The following is a 21,502-nucleotide window of genomic DNA, read 5'->3' on the forward strand; positions in this document are numbered from 1 at the left end:
ATAAAGCCAATCTGGCCATCTGGAGACCCCTCACAATGCTTTGTATTGATGCAAAGATCATCTTGAAGGTCCTGACCGAGTGCCTGAAAAAGGTTATGACCGACCTGGTCCATCGTGACCAGACGTTTGGAGTGCCCAGGCATTCTGCGCTCTGGAATTTGCACCTGGTCCGGGATGCGATCGTCTGGGCGGAGGACCGAAAGGTCCCCCTCGCGCTGGTTGGTTTGGACCGGGAGAAGGTGTTTAACCGAGTGGATCACCGCTTCCTGTTTAACATTCTGAGCAGACTGGGCTTTGGCCCTAACTTCCTGAGGTGGGTGCGTGTACTTTACACTGAGGTAGGTAGCCGAGTTACCATTAATGGCTCCCTCAGGGGATGGGTGCCCCAGCTGAGTGGAGTGAGGCAGGGCTGTCCACTCTCCCCACTCCTTTACATTCTTTATATCGAACCGCTGGCGGCTGCCATTCGTGCCCACCCGGGATCAACGGCTTGCTCCTACCAGGGGGGATGATGGCGAGGCAGTGAAGCTGGCCCAGTACGCAGACAACAAGACGTTGTTCCTGTGCTCGGACCAGTCGCTCGTTCAAGCACTTGGCCTGGTTCAGGTACAGCGCGGAACCTTGGCAAGTCTCTTATCAAGTTCTTTGGCAGCTGGAAAAACAGAGAGCACTGCATCAGTGGTTTTTCCCGATGAAACTGTCCTCTCAAGGTGTTAGGGTGAACTTTCTTTCAGAAGGTGCCGCCAGGGTCTAACCAAAGCCAGATAGAAAATGGGTTTCTAGAGGACCAGGTCCATCTCTTTGATGAGGAAAACGCTGGCACTAAAGGTGGACAACCTCCCTACGCTGCTCTACCTTGCGCAGGTGTACACCTTGCCCTGCACAATGTGGAGAGGCCTTAGGAAAGACATTTTTAATCTCATCTGGGGGGCACGTATGAGTACGTGAGGAGTGAGGTCATATACCTTCCGAAGGAGGAGGGAGGGAAGGAGGGATTGTACCCAACATTCCTCTTAAACTGGATTGTCTCTTCCTCTCCCAGTCATGTAAATGTCTGGCAGCTCTCATTGAGCATCCCCACCAGTACCTTGTGTGTCTTCGGTTGGCCCTTCCAATGCGCCAGTTGGTGAAATCCTGGTCCAACATCGCGCCGAATGCCAAGACATGGCCCGCTCATTACAGCCATGTTGTAAAATGGAGTAAGACCACAGCGGCCGGGGTCATAGTAGAGACTCCTTAAAAACAGGGCCTTGTAAAAGGCCAGAGTCAAGAGAAGAGGAACTCGAGTTCTTCTAGGGCTTGAGGAGGGCATGTGGGCCAGGGTTCAGCCAAAGGAGCTTGACTACCATTTGCAAGATTTGAACTGGTGTTGTCTACAAAGTAAGTTGCCGGTCAAAGTGGACCTGTATAGGCACAAGCTGACCAGCCACCCACTCTGCCCGCAACTCCAGTGTAAAGAGAACAAAACTCTCGGGCATGCCTTTTGGTACTGCAGACAAGTGCGGGAGATCTGTCGTTTCATGACCTGCCTGTGTAGGAAGATTGATCCGCAGATGGTTCTGACATATGACAAAGTCTTGAGGGGATGGAACCCTGGCGTTCAGAAGGCAGAAGCTGCCTGGATGTGGCTGGTGATCAGCATAACCAAGCAAATGCTTTGGAACACAAGAACCCAGCTGGTCCAGACAGGGGTAGACTTGGGCGTCCAGGTGTTTGTCATGAAATCCATGCTGACCTAATGTTTAGGATGGAGAAGGACGTCACGCAATGGGGTTACTTAAAAGCCAAAGAGAGGTGGAAGGGCCTCCTTTGGCTGTAACCTTATAGGTTTGTGGCAGATCATCCATCCTTGGGTAAGTAACACACGTTCTTTGGCACTTACAAAATACTGCAACCCCTATTTTTGGTAAATCTAAGTGTTGTGTTTTGTGGTGTGTTATGTGTTTTATGTTAGGTGTAGGATTTTCATATTTCTTTTAACACATTTTATTTAATTGCACATTTTTTATTTTTATAGCACTTGTTGCGCTTTTAAATGGTCACTTACTACCTGTGTGGCATGTTTGTATTAATATATTTATTGTCATTATGTATTTATTTTATAGTTTAGTTTAGTGTAGGTTAGTTTACTGTGTGTGGGTTTTTATTAATTTTCTTAATTGTGTTTGTGTATTTGGTTAAGTGTACATGTATTTGTGTCATTCGCCTGTTTTGCTAAAATGTCCATAGGGGAGACATGCTGTGAAAAGGAAAACACCCAAGAATGGTATGTAAGATGTACGGTAACACCCTGGGAACAGGTCAGGGGACCACCCTTCTTGAGTGGTGGAGTTGCCAGGTAAGTTCCTTTTGATTATTTATGGTTTTGCACCTTGGGATATGTCTTTTAGCATTTTATAGGTCCTATCATGCAGTTTTCATATTAGTTGGTTTTATTAATTTTATTGTTTTATTTTGGCACAACAGTTTTTTAGGCACTTTTTGAATAAAGATTTTAATTGCTGGAAATTATGAATGGAGAAATTTTTGCCTGTCAAGTTGGACAGTGTGTGGAAGCAGACACCTTTGGTGGTCTGGTCATCCGTTCTGATCCGTGTAAAAAAAGAAAAAAATCATAACTATTAAAATTATTCTGATTTTTATAAAACCAGTACCATTAAAACGTTTCCATACATCTACTTAAAACCAGACTTGCCTGGGCCTAAACACACGAAAATGAACGTTTGAAGAGCAGAAGTCCATCATACAGACCGATACTTTAAAATTTGAAATGTTGGGGTCCAATTGACCAGTGTTTAAAAGATGCGGAGAGGGCGAATACATGACTTGTTCCTCTGCGGCTCCACCAAATCCAGCACAAACGAGGCAGTGTCATGGCACATGGGGTGGCTTTACTGGTAAGAGAGCTGGTGATCTTTTCCAAGCCCATGGCAATGTCAACGCATATGGCAATCATAGCATACTTGAGATTGCTGTGTGCACTCATACTTCCATACCTTCATTCTTCAGCAAGATATTGACTTTAAACATATGAGTTGTGCCTACAAAGGGAAGTGAAGGAAACTCAAAACTAATAGCCTGGCTGTGCAACACTGACAATTATTTTTTAAAATCCAGTTTCCGACAACTGTACTCAATATTTTGTATGCAGTAGCAATTACTACTGACCCATCTTAAATGTGGTACAGTAGTTCTGCTCATATGACCTGAAATCTTTGGATCTTTTGATAACTACAGGGTTCAGAATATTCATGTCTGCAAGTAACACACAACACAAGACAACATGGTTATTTAAACCATCTACAGGTGTCTGAAAAATGTATACAATCGCAGCATTAGCTCAAAGACTTTATTGCTTGAAACAGAATACAATACCCATAAGTGGGTGAAAAACAAGCATAGCTTGCAAAAGCAGCAACTGTGCAGTTGAATAGGCCACACAAAATAACCTGTCTAGAAGAAATATGACCATCATTTGTTAGACATAGAGACCAAATCTTTAGCACATGGATGTCATGTGTTGGATATAACATTTAATTTTATGCACATGCATACACAGACACACTTGCATGCACAGATGCATGCAAATACTGTTTGTTAGCTTTCCTTCACAGAAGTAATTTGTTTTCCATTTTTAATTTCCATCATTGTTATTTCCTGCACAGACCACTTTTGTGAAATCTGCATTTTTTTTCCCCCTCAGGAACTTCATAAATCTATTCCAGAACTGCAATTGATAAGAAATTATGTTTAATGTCCAGCATTTCAACCTTTTTGCGTCTTATCGTGGTTTTGGAATTGATAAGGTACACCTCACCTGAAGTCTAGTACCTTGGTCCATCTAAGTGTAACAGTTTGCCAGAAAAGGTCAATGAGATAGAACATCACATCAGTGTCGTCTTTCAACAAAACTTGTCATACAGTTCCTGCTTCTGCACATTTTGTAATATCACACAAAATAAAAATATGGCATATATTTGTATTTTGTACTAACGGAACAAGTCCAAACTGCAATTCTACAACAAACCATTATTTATATTGTTTTTTCTGTAACTGACTTTGTCCATGTTTCACCAAGGCATTAAAGGACAACGAAATAGATTAATTACAATCTATTAACTGTTTAAACTTTTAAATTGTGTCAAGCCTGTGAATATTTTTACCCTAATGTTGTAGCAGGGGTGTCCAAATGTTTTTTGACCAGGGGCCACAATCATTTTTGTGAACTGGTCCAAGGGCCTACTTGGTCCACATGTAAAAAATGTAGTAAGTGACATAATGAATCTTAAATGTCTAAACTGAAATATTATATTTTATTTTATATTATTTAGGTTTGGTGTATGTTTCAGTGTGTTTGTAACTTTTATTATGTGATTCAATAGAATGTATAGAATTTATGGTAAAATAGTTGATTTTAATTTCACAAAATGTTCTTGCACAATGTGAAATGACAGGTCACATGAAGTACTTATGCACATGTTGGACACCCCTGTGTCAGCATTTTTTCCTGGATAGTGTCATTACTGGGACTGTAAAATTTGTGTAACTGATTCTCAGGGTTTAGAATTGCCCATGTCTGTGCTGCACCCTAATAACTGTAGATTTTTTGCTTGCAGTTCTCTCACACTCTACTGGAGGGCAGAGTTTACAGATGGTAGCACAGTGCATGACTGTAATTCTGTTCTTCCCCGTTTTCTCTCTCAGTTCTGTTCAGTTACTGGCAGGTGTTGTAGATTTGAATCTGCTTGTTGATGTCATTAAGGATGGCCTTCATTTTGTCCTCCAGTCCATCCAGTTGCCTAGCTTTTCCCTCTAGCATCTTCTGATTGTTCTCATAATTTTTCTCAAGTTCTGTGTGAATAATTTGAGAAGCACTTGTAAGAGCAAATATAGATCAAAACAGCTGGGTAAATTAACAGAAACTGTTAAAGTACGGCTTCATTGGTAACTGCAGCTTTATTCATTCATTATCAACAAGCATTTGTTGCAGAAGATCAAAACCAATGCCAGAAGCCTCTCTCTCACACACACATTTAGTCACCAATACCCCTGAAACACGTGTCTTTGGACTGTGGGAGGAAACTAGAGCACCTGGAAGATATTCAACCAAACACGAAGAACATAGAAATTCCACACACCATGAGCCTAATTCAAACCCATGCCCAAATATGCGGCCCTGATGTAGTGTGGCATTAGTGTGCACTACCACGTCGCCCAAGTACATCTTTAGAATATTCATTATTCTAATATTGTTCTTTATGCACCTGTTGCCTTGGTTCAAGGTTACTCGCCATGGCAGGTTTGTATTAGACAACTGGTAGCGTAGTGGTTAGCGTTACTCCCTTTAGAACCAAAGGTTGCAGATTCAATCTCCAGCTGTACTATGCTTGTGCAACATACTTACCTTAAATTGCTCCAGTAATATTACCTAGCTGTATAAATGGGTAAATAGTTGTAAACTTAACATTCTAAGTCACTTTGGAGAAAAGTGTCAGCTAACTGAAAAAATTATTTTAAAAAAGTGCTTACAAGGTTACAGAATACCAGTTATTGATGACTATTTAAGGTGAGATACTACAGAGTAGATAGTTCAAGATCAACGAAGGAGTAGAAACAGTTGCTAGGATTAAACAAACTTTCTTTGAGACATCTCCAAGCTGCCTCCCAGCTACTTCACACACAGAAAGGGCTTGGTTACCCAGGACAGCTTTGCTGTAACCAGATGCTGTAATGTGTATATTGGAATCAGGGCCAAAAGAAGTTGAGAAGTTCCCCTCTTGTGGCCTCTGAGGATTATTGCAACTGTCTACAGAATGAGTTTTACTGTGACACCGGGCTTTCAATGCAGTGTCTCAAAAATGCGCACACACTTTAGTGTACAAAAAAACTCATTAATTCACTTATTGATATGTGGTGTACAAGAAAAAAAGACTTTGCAACAAATGCTGAAGTCGGCCAAGGGTTCAAAATGTAAGACACAAGAAGGCACAATGAAAATGTGAAATTGTAGATACCTTTGATTAAAACGCGTACGCATTTTTCGAGATGCTCGGCATTTCAATACACCATCTTCTACATTAAAACAAAAGAGCCAACTATATTTGCTTATGCTCTAGTAAAAATCAGAAATAAAGATTGTTTTCAGTTTTTATTCTTCGTACCTGAGCATGTAGACCTCCTGTGGGAAAACCAACTCTACCCCCAGCTCACCTGCAAGCCTCTGCAGCTTCTTCTGTGCATCCTGCAGCAACTGTTTGGCTTCATCCCGCAAACGCTCTGCTCTGCGCTTCGCATCCTGCACCGTCTTGGCCTTGCGGGCCACGAGGTCCTGGGCTGTTCTGTATTTGTCCATCAGCTCCCCATCCAAAATCTGCCCAGCAGAAATGAGCAAAGGGCCATTGTGGGTGAGCCACAAGCAGGACATTGTGGATGCATTTCTGCAGCCTTACTTCCACTGCTGCACGAATTGCTATTTGCAATGCAGGTATGAAAAATCAGTTTCAAAATTCATTATTAATCGTTTATTAAACAGCATTCACGGTAAATGCAATTCAATATGGTGCTTAAAAGTAGAGAAGAAATTGTAAATTTATATCATCAAATCAGTTTATACTAGATATTAATGTACATTTAAGTAATACTGGTTGCAGTCCAGTACTCATGCTTCGCGAACAGGCAAAACGCAGTAGCTTTTATCTTCACCTGCTTGGCCTCGTTGGCTTTATCCCTTGCCATGGTGGCGGTTTCCTCGGCTCGCGATGCTACCAGGCTGTTGTTGGCATGCTTGGTCTTCAGGGCTTCGATCTGCCGCCCGAGGTTTCCCAGGAGTTCTACGGCATTGTTCAGGTCTTTCTCACTTGCAGAAGTCTCAGACTGGATCTACAGGCACACAAATGTGGCATTAATCCTCCATTTAAATTTATTCACTTAGATTATGCTTTTTTCCAAAGCGACTTGTGTTAAGCAATTATTTACCCATTTATACAGCTGAGCATTGTTTTACTGGTGCAGTTTTTTTTGAGTAAATATCTTGCTCAAAGGTATTACAGCCAGAGGTGGGAATCAAACCTGCGACCTTTGGGTCCAAAGGGAGTAGCCTCCATGCTGCATAATAATATAGTGCAGGACTGATGTATAACTATACTGGGAACAGAAACGTGTCTAAAGCCCAGGCCTTTCCCAGGATTTGCCCTGTTTTAGTTATGGTCTCTCTGACCTTCTCTCCCTAGAGGTCACCTGTGCCAGCCGATTCTCCGTCTGCCCAATGTCATTCTTGGCTCGCTGTATGGCCTTCTCTGCGACGGTCTGCGCCTTGCGGGCATCATCCAGCGCCCGTCTCACAGTTTCTGCCACAGTTTTCACTCCCTCTGCCCGGTTCCTGTCACCGCCACACATGGAAAAGTCTTTGCTTTTCTGTTTTTTTTGTTTTATTTCTTGTTTTTTATTGTTATATTCACAGAATTTTGTTCAAGGCAAAAAAAGAACTGTGTAACAATTCAGTGAACAGCCTTCACACCTAATCTGTTAAATTGCTTTCAATTGACCTTTTCCTCCCTCACTTCATTTCCCTGACTGTTGCAGTTTCTGGTCTCAGCTTGGTCCTTAATCCTCCCCCATCCCTGTCTCCCATGACTCACCCATGACTGCACACCTACCTGGCCTTCTTGGCATCCTGCAACAGCTGCTCAGCCTTGCGCACATCGTCGTGCGTCTGTTCCAGGATGGCGTCCACATTGGACAGGCTGTTCACCTTGTCTTTGATCTCATCCGCCAGGTGCCGGATCTGCTGTGGGGAAGCGGGGATGGAAAGCTCCAGGACTCGGCTGGCCACCTTCTCAATGCTGTCTGGGTCAGCGCCCTCTTCTACAGGGAAAACAGAAAAGCACCCCCTCAGCATGCTGTCCACAGCCACTTTTACTTGGGTATTCTGAAAAAGTTCTGAATTCACATTTACTACAGTTTATAAGAGGACAATAACAATTAACAATATAACAATTGTTATATAACAATATAACAATTAACTTGGCAACTTCCAATAATTATTTTAATGGGCTTTTTAAACAGAATAAAGGATATATATTATGTCCCCGGGGGGCACGGTGGCGCGGTGGGTTCGGCCAGATTCTGCTCTCTGGGGTTTGAGTCCTGCTTGGGGTGCCTTGTGATGAGCTGGCATCCTGTCCGGGGTGTGTTCCCTCCTCCTCCAGCCTTTTGCCCTGTGTTGCCGGGTTAGGCTCTGGTTTGCTACGACCCCGCTTGGGACAAGTGGTTTCGGACAGTGTGTGTGTGTGTGTATGTATTATTTTCCTTTAGAAAGCACCCAAAAATATTATTATTATTTATCCATATGATTTATCTATTACTATACAGCAGCTCTCAAAATTGCTTTTCGGTAAAACCCACGTAGGACTGACGGGATGTTGCATCAAGTGAAAGTTCTGTTTAGAACGTTCAGACTCACGCATGAGGAAGTCCCGGATTTGCTTGATGAGGTCACGGAGGTCATTGTTGGAACGCTCCACCTTGGTCTTAGTGTTATTGGCCTTGTCCAGGGCTGCCTGTGCTTTCCCCTTTGCCTTTTCTGCCTTTGCCTTGGCGTCCGCCACCTGAGGAACCAAAGATCTTGGCTGTGAATCGCTCGAAAAGTCAAAGCTGAAGGGCATAAAGCCATAGCTCACCTGTCTCCACGGCATTCCTTAGGAAACCGTTGGCCGAAAACTCGGGTTCGGTTCTGTACTCATTCTTTCAAGCAGCCCGTGCACAATGTGTCTACTGTAATTGTCACTGTTCAACTGTTTCTGATCAATGCCTATCTAAGACAGACTGGCATGACCTGCACAATATCTTAATTATATCACGTTTCATCACATTGTAAGTCCACAGTCACTAAGGTACCTGTGTGTGGAGTGAAGGAGGAATTCCTCACCTTGCGGAAGAGTTCCTCCACCTCACTCATGGCTTTGTCCAGCTCCTTCTCGGCATGTTTGGCTCTCTCCAGAGCATTATCTGCAGTCGCCACTGCACCGTTGCAGTTCAGACCCCCGCAGTGCCTATTTCCATCATCGTCACGGCAACCGGCACCACCACAGGGGCTCTCGTCGCAGGGGAGATCACCAGGAGTGCCACATACCTGGCCGTATCCACACAAGATTTAATATATAAACTCTCCTTCTTGTGCATCTGTGCCCCAATAAATGCAAGCGTGAGTGAGCTGTGCACAGCTGAACACAAAAACGAACAGTACGCCACCGACGACAAACCGAATGTGTGCTATCTAGTACAGTACTTTTATTTCCTCTAAGTTGAAGTAAGCTTTAAAATACCACTAAACCGTCTATACAGCTCAGCATAAGTACATTTCTATGATACAAAAAGAGACTTTGACCAGAGGATAAGCTGTTGCCAGGCCACTTCAGGGGTAGCAGCACTTGTCTTCACCTTCTCGTTGATCTTCTTCATGTCCAGAGTCCGTGCTTTGGCACTGAGGTCTTCCAAAGCCCTTTTGTTGGCAGCATTCTTACGGTTGAAGTCATCTTTTTTCTGAGCCATGAGACGCTCCGTCCTACGACGCGTGTCAGCTGACTGAGTCACGGTGCTCGGGACGTCTGTGGTAGCCTGCTTGGCACGGCGCTCCGCATCGCGGGACTTGTTGTAAGAGCCGCGGATACTGTCATACGCACCTTGTGGGAGAGGGTAGAGGCTCACACACTCTGCAGAACATATTATTTAATTCAAAGTGTCACAGGTACAAAGAGCATGGATCATGGGAAATGTGTGCTCACTCTGTATAAAGAACTAATGATCACAATCTTCAGGAAGCCTCTGCAGAACTTATAAGGTGATAAAAGCGACCGGACACTGCATTTGTGGAGGATATCATGAAACGTTAGTAACGGTCTGCTAAAAACTGCGAAAAGAAGAATTGTGAGCTGTGTGATTGTTCACATACGAATAAGCTACTTGGTGGAGAGTTACCAAGGAAGTTGGAGTTCTTCAGGATGTCCAGTTGGTGGCTCAGCTGGTCTGAGGTCAGGTTGAGCTCCCTTGCCTCCCTCTCCAGTGCACTCAGTTGGTTGCTGGCCTTGTAGTTGCCATCCTGCACATCAGTCAGGTCCCCCTCGAGACGGTTTAGTATGTCTGTGGTTTCACTGATGCGGGCCCTAGGGGCACAGGGAGGAGTGAGAAAAGAGAGACAGGAACGGCATTACAGGGGTGATATGACAACACACAAATTATCCCACTGCTCTATGGATGTGAAGGGATGTGATGGTTTCATTTATTAAGTGCTGCTCTTTGCACATTCCTGCTTAACAATTACAATGTCAAACAAATCTTCAGTACCAATCCACTGTGGAGTACTATTTAGGCTATTTGCCCACACCGTCATCACCGGCAGCCAGCATTTATGCACGTCTCTGTGAACGTGTCAAAGTCTCTGCCGACACCTTTACCCACCTCAGGTCCTCGATGAAAGCCATGAGGCTGGTGACTGCCTCAGCTGTGATGTTACGGGCATTGACGATGCCTTGGACCTGCGCTAGCTTTTCCTCCAGCTCCCGGAAGCTCTTCTCGTATGCACCGGTCAGGCCGGTGAGCTGGATCTCCCGGGCGCGAGCAGTCAAGGCTTTGGTGCGGGCAGCCAGATCCTGGACCACGCGGTCCCAGTCACCAAAACACTGGTGGCATGGCTGGCAGTCAGGGAAATGGCCAGAGAAGCCACGCGCACATTGGTCACAGCGCACACCTGACACACCCTGTTGGCACACGCAGTGCCCTGTGAGCCGGTTACACTGCGATGTTTCAATGCCCAGTCGGTTGCAGTCACACGCTGTAGGAGTGACAGAGAAAATACAGGGATGATGCGGCCAGATGATATCATCACTAAGAAGCACATCTCCAAAAAGAGTATTAAACACTTCTTCTGCTGCTCATCTCACTCCAAAGCCGAGCAACACTATACCAGTATACCTTCTGTATGGTGGTATTACAGATATATTTAACTTGGTAACTTTTGGGACTATAGCTGCCCTTGGATGCACACTAATGAGAACAAGAGAATTTGCAAGCGTATGTACATTACAGAGAAAACACTGACCTCTGCACTGGACTTTGGGGTCACCCCAGTAATTCTCCTGGCAGTCTTGGCAAGTCTTCCCTCCAAAGCCATCACGGCACTGGCACTGCCCTGTGAACTAGGGCCACGCAAATGCATGCTCCAAAACATAGCCAGTTCATGGAGAAAACAATTCTTAACTTGTGTTTATTAGTCCTAAATAGAGCATAACTAAACATAATCATGCACTAGCTGAAACCGCTTGTCTTGAGTGGGGCAGCAGCAAGCCGGAGCCTAACCTGGCAACACAGGGCACACGGCTGGAGGGGGAGGAGACACACCCAGGACAGGACGCCAGTCTGCCGCAAGGCACCCGAAGCAGGACTCGAACCCCAGACCCACCAGAGAGCAGGAGCCAGCCAAGCCTGCTGCGCCACCGCGCCCCTTAACTAAACATCTACCCTTCTAAATATCTTAGTAGCTGAAACAGCTTGCCTACAGGTATTATAGTAAGGCTTCAGTGATTTGAACCACCAACCTTCTGGTTTGCCTGCTGCACCATGCTATCTCCTGCCTAGTTAATGAGTTCCTCAGCAATGTTGTGACAGAGGGGAAAACTCAGGGTCAGGCAGCCAGATTGCAGAGCAACACACCTCATTGCAGGAAGGTGACATAGCATTGTTGGGGTCACAGCCGCACGTTTCACAGCCACGTCCACTGGGCATGTTCCAGTGGTTGGGGCTGCAGTGGTCACACGTCTGGCCGCTGATGTTGGGCAGACAGTGACACTGCCCTGTGCTGCGGTTGCACACACAGTCATCCCGCGAAGAGCACTGGCTGCGCTCCGTCCCAAGAAAGTTACAGGTGCATTCTGGAAGACATGCATAAAGTGATTTACATTTATTTATTTAGCAGACACTTTTCTCCAAAGCAACTTCCAATGAACTCTGTGTAGTGTTATCAGCCACACACCTTATTCACCAAGGTGACTTACACTGCTAGATACACTACTTACACTGGGTCACTCATTCATACATCAGTGGAACACACACTGGGTGAACCGGAACAGCATGTCTTTGGACTGTGGGAGGAAACCAGAGCACCTGGAGGAACCCACACAGACTGAGTGGGGATCAAACCCACATCCTCTTACACCACCCAGGTGCTGTGAAACAGCAGCGCTACTCGCTGTGCCACCGTGCCAATTTCATCTACTGTGTTAACTGGAGTGGGTAAAATATACTGGAATATGTTCATAAGAAAATAACTGAGAAAAATCTATGCATATTTATCTAATTTTTGACCAAAAAAAAATTGTTTTTTCTTCCAGGGGAGAAAAAACAAAAATGTAACAAACTCATACAGGAAAAATAGCTGACAACCCCCAGTGAAGGGGCTGTATCCAGAATAATCGAAAAGAAAAAGATAAAAAAAAAAATACAGTGGATCCTGATCTTATGAATATATTTGGAACCAAGAGTCTTTTTGAAATTAAATTTTTTCATAGATCCAAAGTCACTTCTACCACTAAGTCAAAATCAAAAAAAAGGTTAATAATACAGACCAACTTATTTACAGGTTATTTTCTGTAGAAGCCTCAATATAGCTGTAATAAATAAAATACAGGTTATAAGACTGATACTGCATGTACCGTTTCGATCCAATGACACCTATTGGCTGGGCACTGAAATGCAGGTGACTGACTGCAACAAACAGGAATTTTAGAGAAAAAAAGAATGGTTAAGAAAATGGAAATAAAAATAAACTCCAAACTGTTGGCATCTTTGCAGATTCCTATCTGGAATGTTCATAATAAGAGAAGCCAGCGTGCACAATTTCACAATTCGCAACTCGGTCATGTATGCGCATGGCTGTGGAGCACTCACTCCTGCAGTTGCGTCGCTTGGCGTCGCCATAGTAGCCAATCTTGCAGACACCGCAGTCAGGTCCCTCAGTGTTGTAAAGGCACTTCCTGCACTCCCCGGTGCGACGGTCACACGACTCCGGGTCAGTCAGGTCAATATTGTTGCTGCACTGGCAGGGTTGGCAGCGTCCGCCAGGTTGAGAGGGGTTGCCATAGTAACCAGGGGCACACTCGTCACAGCGAGAGCCTGGTGGGATTGAGAGGCGTTGATGAGAGGTAGGCCAGCTATGAAAGGGATAATGGAGGGACAGAGAAAGCCTGTTCCTGTAGGGTTTATATTTCAAGTTTTTTGGGTCCAGCAAGAGAAAACATCTTCAGGTGCTTTGCCAGAAGGTCATGTGAGAAGCCTTGCGGCATGATAGCTTCTGTATACATCTCATGTCCCTGTGATTGGACCTTCAAAAGCCACCCAGAGGAATACACGCAGAAAACATGTTCATGAATGGCTCAGCTTGGTATTTAAAAGGTCGCAACGAGACTAGAAATATACAAATTTCAAGACAAAACATGAACATATCATAAAAGTGGAAGAATGTTACAAAAAAAGTTACTCGTGTGTTTAGTCACTTATTTACTAGGAACGCTGGGTATTAATTACTGGCATAAAAAAGTGACTCGCGGATTAGTGGGAACCTGCAGTGAAGTCAAACACTCTTGAGGGAGCGTCACAGATTAATCTTGCTTCTTCAGCAGACGCTTCTTCAAAGAAATTGTGTTCTCAGAAGGGAGACATCCTCTTAGATGCACGCCAGGCAGGAAAAACATTCTCTACATTTTTGGTCCATTTAACAGCAGCTGGGGGAGTGAGATAAAACAGGATGACTCTGTTGACACACTCCTGCAGCCTTTTAAATGAGACGCCTTCACAACAACCGCGTAGCACTCTTGTGAAGGACACCATAATATGAAATGTGCCAGACATGTCAACTTCTAAGAGAAATGTCACATTTTCATCCAGATGTGTTACTTTCCCTTCACCGGTCAAGATGGGGTCCATGTTTCCACATACCATAGTGCTATCAATTATCATCATTTCAGTACAGTTAGGCTTCTCATTTGGCAGTTTCCAGTTTTACTGTTCAAATGTTAAAAACCCAATAAATCTGCAGATTTAACTCATTTTTATCACGCATCAAAGAGCTCATTGTTCAGAGGGTTTCAACTGGAATGCACACAGGTACTATGAGGATGGGTCAGGGGTAAATTAACATTGCAGAGACACTCTGAAACACCTTTGCACATTTACAGACACAAATAGAGCTCTCAAAGTTATGCTGAGAAATGTACAGAGTGATGTGGTCAAATCCCATAAAAAGAATACAAGTTAGAGTAATAGAGCTTGCACCTCAGTGCAAATGCTATAAGTTTGTGTATGTTGCAGTAAATTACATAGCCATTATGCTGCGCCCTAACCCTCACCGTGACCCACCCAGGGAAAATAGCTTGAGATTTTTTTTATTTTCTTCTATTTTTATGTTGGCTGTCTAGCAACTGTAATGCAACTGCAATAGCAACTGTTATTTGTGAAGATTTTTGCAAAGCGGATGCAGTTTGTCCCATTGAGCTCTCTGGTCATGTGGAATGACAGCTTTTCTCTTCTTGCAGCAAAAGAGTCTGGTGGTGCAGAAACAAGTGACACAGAAAGAGGTGACTGGGAACGGGTCGAAAAGTTGTGACTGGCTACTGGGATTGAGCGAATAAAAAGGACAAGCACTGTGTCAGGTGCAATGACAGATAATCGGTGCCACATCCAACAGCAAACCCAAGATCACCAATATTAAGGCAGGTCATGACTTCAGCCATGTAGTGGCTCAGCCACATGCTGCCAGGACTGATCATGGGTCAGTTCTTGGAGCCCGTCTCTCTGTAGCGTGGTGAAAGACACTGTGGCGCAGTGCTGTGGGAAGGGGTGGCCAAAGCCATGCGGGCAATTGAGGGAGTGGGGGGAGGGGGGTTGTAAGGGTCCCCGCTACTCACGCTGGATGTTCCCATTGGAGCGCTTAACCATCCCTGCACCAAGTTGAGAGGTGGGGGAGGAAAACGACAGGCATTACTCACCCACAGCTAACTTGATAATAAAGCTCAAAAACATCTGACCTTCCAGTGCTGTACTTCACCTGTCTGCATGTGCACATCTGGGCTCAGTCCCGCATTCACTCACACACATTAAATACACTACATATTTAAATGATCTAAACATGACTAAACATACACACCCTTGTCACCTGACTCACCTTATAAAAGCTGAGGTTCTGATGCTTGTGGCACAAAATTTCCAAAAATCTTACATAAAAAGGCATGAGATAGAATGTCCCATAATGTACTTTGAGTTAACATAAGACAGAAAAAAACTGATTGCAAATTTTAGCCCATGATTACTGCCACTGGATGTTTCATAAGCTTGCTGAGGAGATACATATGGTTTTTCTAAACACACCGTGTCTCTTGGTCAGGGTTTAATGGCACCTATGCCAACAAGTAAGAATTACTTCCTCATTTGAGGAGGGGAGACCATGAGTGAAAAAGATGGATTATGACAGCAGCAAACTCACCTGTGTAACCCTGGTTGCAGTTGCACACCACCTGTCGGTTCTGGTTGTCCTGGTAACAGGAGGCAGCAAAGTGGCGTCCGCTTGAAGGCCCATCTGGACAGGGGCACGGCCGACAGTGGCTCCCTGAACCCAGCACCGGGTTGCCATAGTAACCACTGGCACATCTAGAAAGAAAGGCAAGTCCATTTTAACCTGCAGGTTCAGAAATGTCAACATTACCACCAATAATGTCACCTGCAGGTATAGCAGGGATGGAGAAAACCATAGAAACAAAAAAAAGGATGAGTGGTGCTACCATCTGAAAATGGACATCCACTTTGCAATCTGTTGTCCAGAACTTCCTATAAAGGTTCAGTAGTCTTTAGCTCTGTCGAAATGCACATGACTTCATGCTGGTGTTTGCCTTGGGCTTTTTAGCAATTTTCCCCTTACCTGCCTGTCCATTCTTTTTGGTCATCTTCGAATTTTGACCACTATTCCTTTTAACACCAGTCGTTTTTTTAATTTTTTGACATGTTATCATCATCGTTTAACTGTGTTCAATTTATTTAGCTGAATTTGTAGCTCTAATGTATTCACCCATATATTATCAATAACCACAAGTCCAAAGTAGGGTTGTAGAACCTATCCCAGAAGCAGGACATATGAGGCAGTGTACATCCACAAGAACAGTCACACACACATTCACACATACTACAGACAATTTAAAGTCAACAGTCTGTTTACATATGTTTGAAGTGTGGGACAAAACTGGAGCCCCCAGAGAAAACCCACACATGGGGAAGATGGGCAAGAACAAAGACTGAGCTGGATTTGAACCTACATCCAAACGCACTACACATGTGTTGAGAGGTACCTGCACTATGAACCATATGGCCCCAGTTGTAAATTAGTTACTAATGTTGAGTTATGGAGTGGAAACGTTGCCATTTTAGCTGTCATCGTTGTACGTAAGTATTTACATTTATTCATTTAGCAGATGCTTTTCTCCAAAGTAACTTCCAAAGAACTCTATGCAGTGTCATCAGCCCACACCTTGGTGACTTCCATTGCTAGATACTACTTACAATGGGTAACTCATTCATACATCATGTATGTCTCATGGCATTAAATCTCACTTTATATCCATTTTGTTTACATTTTAATTAGCTGATACTTTAATAAAAAGGCATTTCACTGCTGTCAGAGGACATATCAATAAAACAGCTGTGCCACACTGGTAGCTACATGATAATTTGCAGATAGAACACTATAACTCAACTGACACCTGTATTCAAAATTATTAAAAATTATAACAACTAGATATTGTACAGGTGATCTCCGATTTACAATGGGGTTACGTTCCCCGAAACTTATCATAAGTCGAAAATATCGCAAGTCGAAAATGCATTTAATACACATCTGTGCGTGACAGAATGGTAGATGGATCGCTGTCGGTGCCCAGCATTGCGAGAGAATATCGCTCCACATATTGCTCGGCCGGGAAGAAATAAAAATTCGAAGTACGGTTTCTACTGAATGTCTATTGCCAACTCACCATTGTAAAGTCGAAAAAATCGCAAGTCAAACCATCATAAATCGGGGACCACCTGTAGTATAGAATTTATTTTTTAACATCCTACTCAGGAGTACAACAGCAGGACATCTCCTGGGATTTGAACTGACAACCTGCAGGTTACAAGTTCTGTACTGTACTCTATATTGTACAATCCATGAGAGTTTCACACCCAGACTATGTGTTGCAGAAGTTCTTACCTCTCACATTTGTCTCCTGCTGTGTTGTCCCTGCAGTTGATGCACCTGCCACTGCTCTGCTCACACTCCTCGGCATGCCCGTTGCACTGGCAAGGTCTGCAACTGGGGAAGCCCCAGTGCCCGTGTTGGCAGCCATCACAGCGTAAGCCGAAGGCACCGGGCCGGCACGGGCACTGCCCGGTGTGCCTTTCGCAGAAGCGGCTCCGGGAGCCCTCCGTGCTGCAGCCGCATGCTGGGAGGGAAAGAAGAGTAAGAAATGTCTCATATGTGTGACACAAACACACACTAAGAGGCTGAAGAGGAACAGCCTTCCCCTGAGGTAAGGGGTCACTTACGTTTACAGCCCGCAGGTCCAAAACCATATGTTCCCGGAGCACACTGGTCACAGCGTCGGCCAATGACATTGGGTTTACACTGACACTGACCCCCACGAGGGTTACACTCTGAGCTCACTGATCCCTGGGGGTCACAGTGGCAAGCTGGAGAGACACATGGGAGCAGGTATCAAAGGCAAATTCTTCCACCAGCTGTCATACAATGATTAAATTCCTGCCAATAAAAGCATGTTACATTTACTGTGTGTGTGTGTGTGTGTGTGTGTGTGTGTGTGTGTGTGTGTGTGTTCGTGTCCACGTGTGTGCGCCTGTATTATGTTTCTATAGAATATTCTGAATGGTGACTAAAAGTTGATCTGGAAAAGTTTGCTAATATTCTTTTCTCAGCATTTTTGAGGTATATATGGACATAAAGGTAGTGGATTAGGCCCCAAGACAAGTGCCCCAGTGTCCCATTGGCTCTCCACAGGCTGCTAGGCCATGCTACACTGCTCACTCACCCAGCGCTCCATCGTTGATGATGGCAGACATGCTAGAGATCAACTTGGCACACACATCACTGAGCTGTGGCCGGGACACAGCTTTGCCAGTCTCATGGCAGCGGTAGCGCTCAAAGCTCTGCTTGCGAGCAATGGAGGCGGGGTCACCAGCGATGAACATCTCCATGGAGTTGTACCGTGGCAGCAGAGAGATCTGTGTCAAGCAAATGAGACAGCTGACAGGAGAAAGCTGCAACATTTGAAAGTAACTGTACACAAATCTCAGCAATACAGAGATTTTTTTCTGCGGCCGACGTACAGAGTCCACCAGAATGCTGGGGTTGGGAACATTTCTCCGTCCAGAGTAGCGGCTGAGCTCTAGGCGCAGGGTATAGCTCACTCCCCTCTCCAGGCAGATGGGCTGTGGTAGCATAACAAACCTGTAACACAGCACCACCTGTATCACACAACAGCACAACGCTGGTGGATGGCAGGCTTTCAGGGTATCTGAGTAACCATTTATGATATAATAATGTGACTATGATATGTGTACAGTTTCTAACAGTGGCTGCAGACAGTGTGGGAAGTGGGTGTGCCCATTTTTAGTGTGAACCGGATTTGATGATCGTCTCTTTCTAACCTAGACGTGATCATGTCACACAGTCTTTTGACAGCATTTTGCAGCGGTCTGAATATGGGAATGTTCCAGTGAGCTGACAGCAATGTATTTGTTGCCTGTGAGCTGGTCTCTCCAATCTGACCTTGCTGCAGTGGGCAGTGAGACAGACAGGATGTCATCTGCAGGGATGGTGTTCCCACATGGGCTGCTGGTGGGGATTGAACCCGGCCGCAACACCGTCACACGAACCTCCTCCCAGTCCAGCGGCAACTAAGGCAGGCAAAAGTATGATTATACAACATGTGCGGTAGGTGTCAGGAAGAATGATTGCATTGTATGTCTTGTCATAGCAACCAACCCAGTGCACTACTGAGTCTCTGCTCACCAGGATACTACTGTCACTCAGTAACAAAACTAGTGTACTCTTGGGACATATCTGATCAAATGGGCAAATTATTATAAATAGAAGAACATTAATTTGCTTTGAAGATGTCGGAGGTGAGCTTCCTTCCCTCCAGGACATCGACACCAGGCGCTGTGTGAGGAAAGCATGGAGGATCATCAGAGACTCCAGCCACCCGAGCCACAGACTGCTCTCGCTGCTACCATCAGGCAGACGGTATCGCAGCACCAAATCCCGCGACAGCTTCTTCTCACAGGCCATCAGACTGTTGAACTCTAACAAATAACTAATAATGCCACCACATGCACCACTCACTCTACCTCCCATGCACTGCGCTTACCACCAACACTGGATATTGCATACTGCATATTTTATTATGTGAATATTGTACACACTGTACATACCGTACAGGCATTTATTGTGTATATTGTATATATTTTTTGCAGTTTGTATGTTTCTGTAACTTATACCGAACAGCTGCGGAGAATGTACCTGAGATTTTCACCACCTGTACACTTGTGGTTGTGGTGAGTGACAACGTGATTTGATTTGATATGAGAAAAGCGTCAGCAAAAGTAATAAATACCTACATTTATAAATGCCTATGTAAACACTGATGTACTTCCAAGTCTCAATAATAATACTAGTGAAGTACTGGGTGTCAATAACTGTCAGGTACCTGGGGCTCATATCGAATCAACAGGTCATACTCCATTGAGTAAGGGATGTTGCTGATGAAGAACTCCAGGGTGCTTCCCTCAGGAACCCGAACAAGTCCAGTTCCAGTCCAGGTGACAGGAAGCCCAACCTGTATCTCTCTCTCCTCCACTGTGCAGCCCTACCGGAACATACACACCGAAATAAACACTGCAAATTAGATTCCCTAAGGTTGTCTCACATTAGTTCACATTACAGTTAATTACTGTTGTGGGTAAAAGCAAGATATTCACTGAGAAATGTGGAGGTAGACTGATGGGACTAATGAACAAGGTGATGACAATGGGAAAGCTCAAAGTAAAAATGTGGCATTGGGCATACAGGCAGAGGAAGTGAATAATGGAAGCTGTGGACAAAGGGAAGGCAATTAGCCCAGTAGCTGCAGCTAGCTTCTGAGCTTACCTGGCCCAGTTTGGAAAGCTCTGCCTCATAGGTGTAGTGGTCCAGGGTCATGAAAAAGAAGCCAGATTCCACTTGATTGCACTGGCGCCCCATCATGTGACTGCGGCAGCGACACTGGCCAGTTTCCATGGAGCAGCTGGGGATGGACGGCCGAGTCAACATGGACACATATACATATACACACACACACACACACACACACACACACACACACACACACACACACACACACACACATATTCATCCAGCAAGAAACTGGAAATCCAAATTACAAATTCAAAAATTAACTGCTGCAGCAAACCAGTCCTCATTAGTCTTGCTATTGGAAATTAAGGACTTCTTTGTTAGATTATCCATCCATCCATCCATCCATCCATCCATATTCGGTTGCCCAAAGCAGGGCCATGGTGGTCCACAGCCTAGTTTGGGATTAGCAAGTTTTGTAGCACATTTTCTCAAATAAGTAAAACTGTATGTGTTTGCAAAGAGCGACAAAGAGCGCTTACTGATTGTCTGTGGCCCCGCCCACATCGCAGTCACACTCTCGGCAGCCGCTCAGATCGTGACTCAAAGCCCAGTGTTCTGGCTGGATAGGGCAGGAGCAGAGACGCAGACAGTTGTTAGGACCCAAGGGGTACACATAAACCAATGAGCGCACTCAGTCCGCCTGTATCCCTGTCAAGCAACAACCTTCAGTGCAATCTATGTATAATCTGCATAAAAACCCAGCCTCTTAATGTGAAACTGTAGTTTGACAGTGTGATATTTTGCCATTTATCTTATTTCAGGGTGTAACAGATGCACCTTTTTTAAAATATTTGATGTGTTACGTGCATTGAATCTCATTCCACCCAGGTAACACAGTTACTGTACATTTATTTACTTAACTGATACATTTCTCCAAAGTGACTTACAATATTAAGCTACTTATGATTATTTACCCATTAATAGAACTTAGAAGTTCTACTGGATGCGATTTAGGGTAAGTACCTTGCTCAAGAATACTATAGCTGGAGGTGGGAATCAAAGCGATGACCTTTGGGTCCAAAGGCAGCAACTCTAACCACTACACCATCAGCTGCTCCACTACCACATACCCCTACACCTTATGGGTATGAGACTTTAGTGACAACATTTCTAGAAGAAAAAAGTACATGCCTGGTTTCCACCTGAGCGCAGGTTTTCGAGCTCTGCTTGAAACCCAGAGGCCAGTTTAGAGCAGGTGTAAACAAACACCGTGAAGAAAGCTTTGGATTCCTGAAC

At 44.6% G+C, this 21,502-nt stretch overlaps 1 protein-coding gene across 2 annotated transcripts in view; it reads right to left on the reverse strand.

Annotated features, from left to right (window-relative positions):
* Positions 1-3,344: 3,344 nt before the first annotated feature.
* The window catches only part of lamb2 (laminin, beta 2 (laminin S)), a 38,878-nt gene continuing 20,720 nt past the window's right edge, over positions 3,345-21,502 (reverse strand). Inside the window, exons 12-34 of one of the 2 annotated variants that reach the window (XM_018737708.2) lie at positions 20,746-20,825; positions 20,240-20,375; positions 19,800-19,958; positions 18,860-18,987; positions 18,418-18,538; positions 18,120-18,312; positions 17,620-17,763; positions 17,285-17,516; positions 15,530-15,693; positions 14,955-14,987; positions 12,940-13,164; positions 11,707-11,924; positions 11,096-11,192; positions 10,456-10,828; positions 9,976-10,160; positions 9,439-9,680; positions 8,927-9,130; positions 8,462-8,606; positions 7,656-7,863; positions 7,237-7,378; positions 6,703-6,879; positions 6,211-6,370; positions 3,345-4,851 (exon numbers count right to left, since the gene is read on the reverse strand). In XM_018737708.2, the coding sequence (XP_018593224.2) occupies positions 4,715-4,851; positions 6,211-6,370; positions 6,703-6,879; positions 7,237-7,378; positions 7,656-7,863; positions 8,462-8,606; positions 8,927-9,130; positions 9,439-9,680; positions 9,976-10,160; positions 10,456-10,828; positions 11,096-11,192; positions 11,707-11,924; positions 12,940-13,164; positions 14,955-14,987; positions 15,530-15,693; positions 17,285-17,516; positions 17,620-17,763; positions 18,120-18,312; positions 18,418-18,538; positions 18,860-18,987; positions 19,800-19,958; positions 20,240-20,375; positions 20,746-20,825 (3,903 nt within the window). In that variant the 3' untranslated portion in view covers positions 3,345-4,714. The remainder of the gene's footprint in view (positions 4,852-6,210; positions 6,371-6,702; positions 6,880-7,236; positions 7,379-7,655; positions 7,864-8,461; positions 8,607-8,926; positions 9,131-9,438; positions 9,681-9,975; positions 10,161-10,455; positions 10,829-11,095; positions 11,193-11,706; positions 11,925-12,939; positions 13,165-14,954; positions 14,988-15,529; positions 15,694-17,284; positions 17,517-17,619; positions 17,764-18,119; positions 18,313-18,417; positions 18,539-18,859; positions 18,988-19,799; positions 19,959-20,239; positions 20,376-20,745; positions 20,826-21,502) is intronic. The other variant, XM_018737710.2, reaches the window with a different exon arrangement.

The sequence above is a fragment of the Scleropages formosus genome, chromosome 2 (genome assembly GCF_900964775.1).
Source record: "Scleropages formosus chromosome 2, fSclFor1.1, whole genome shotgun sequence".
NCBI classification, from domain to species: Eukaryota; Metazoa; Chordata; class Actinopteri; order Osteoglossiformes; family Osteoglossidae; genus Scleropages; species Scleropages formosus.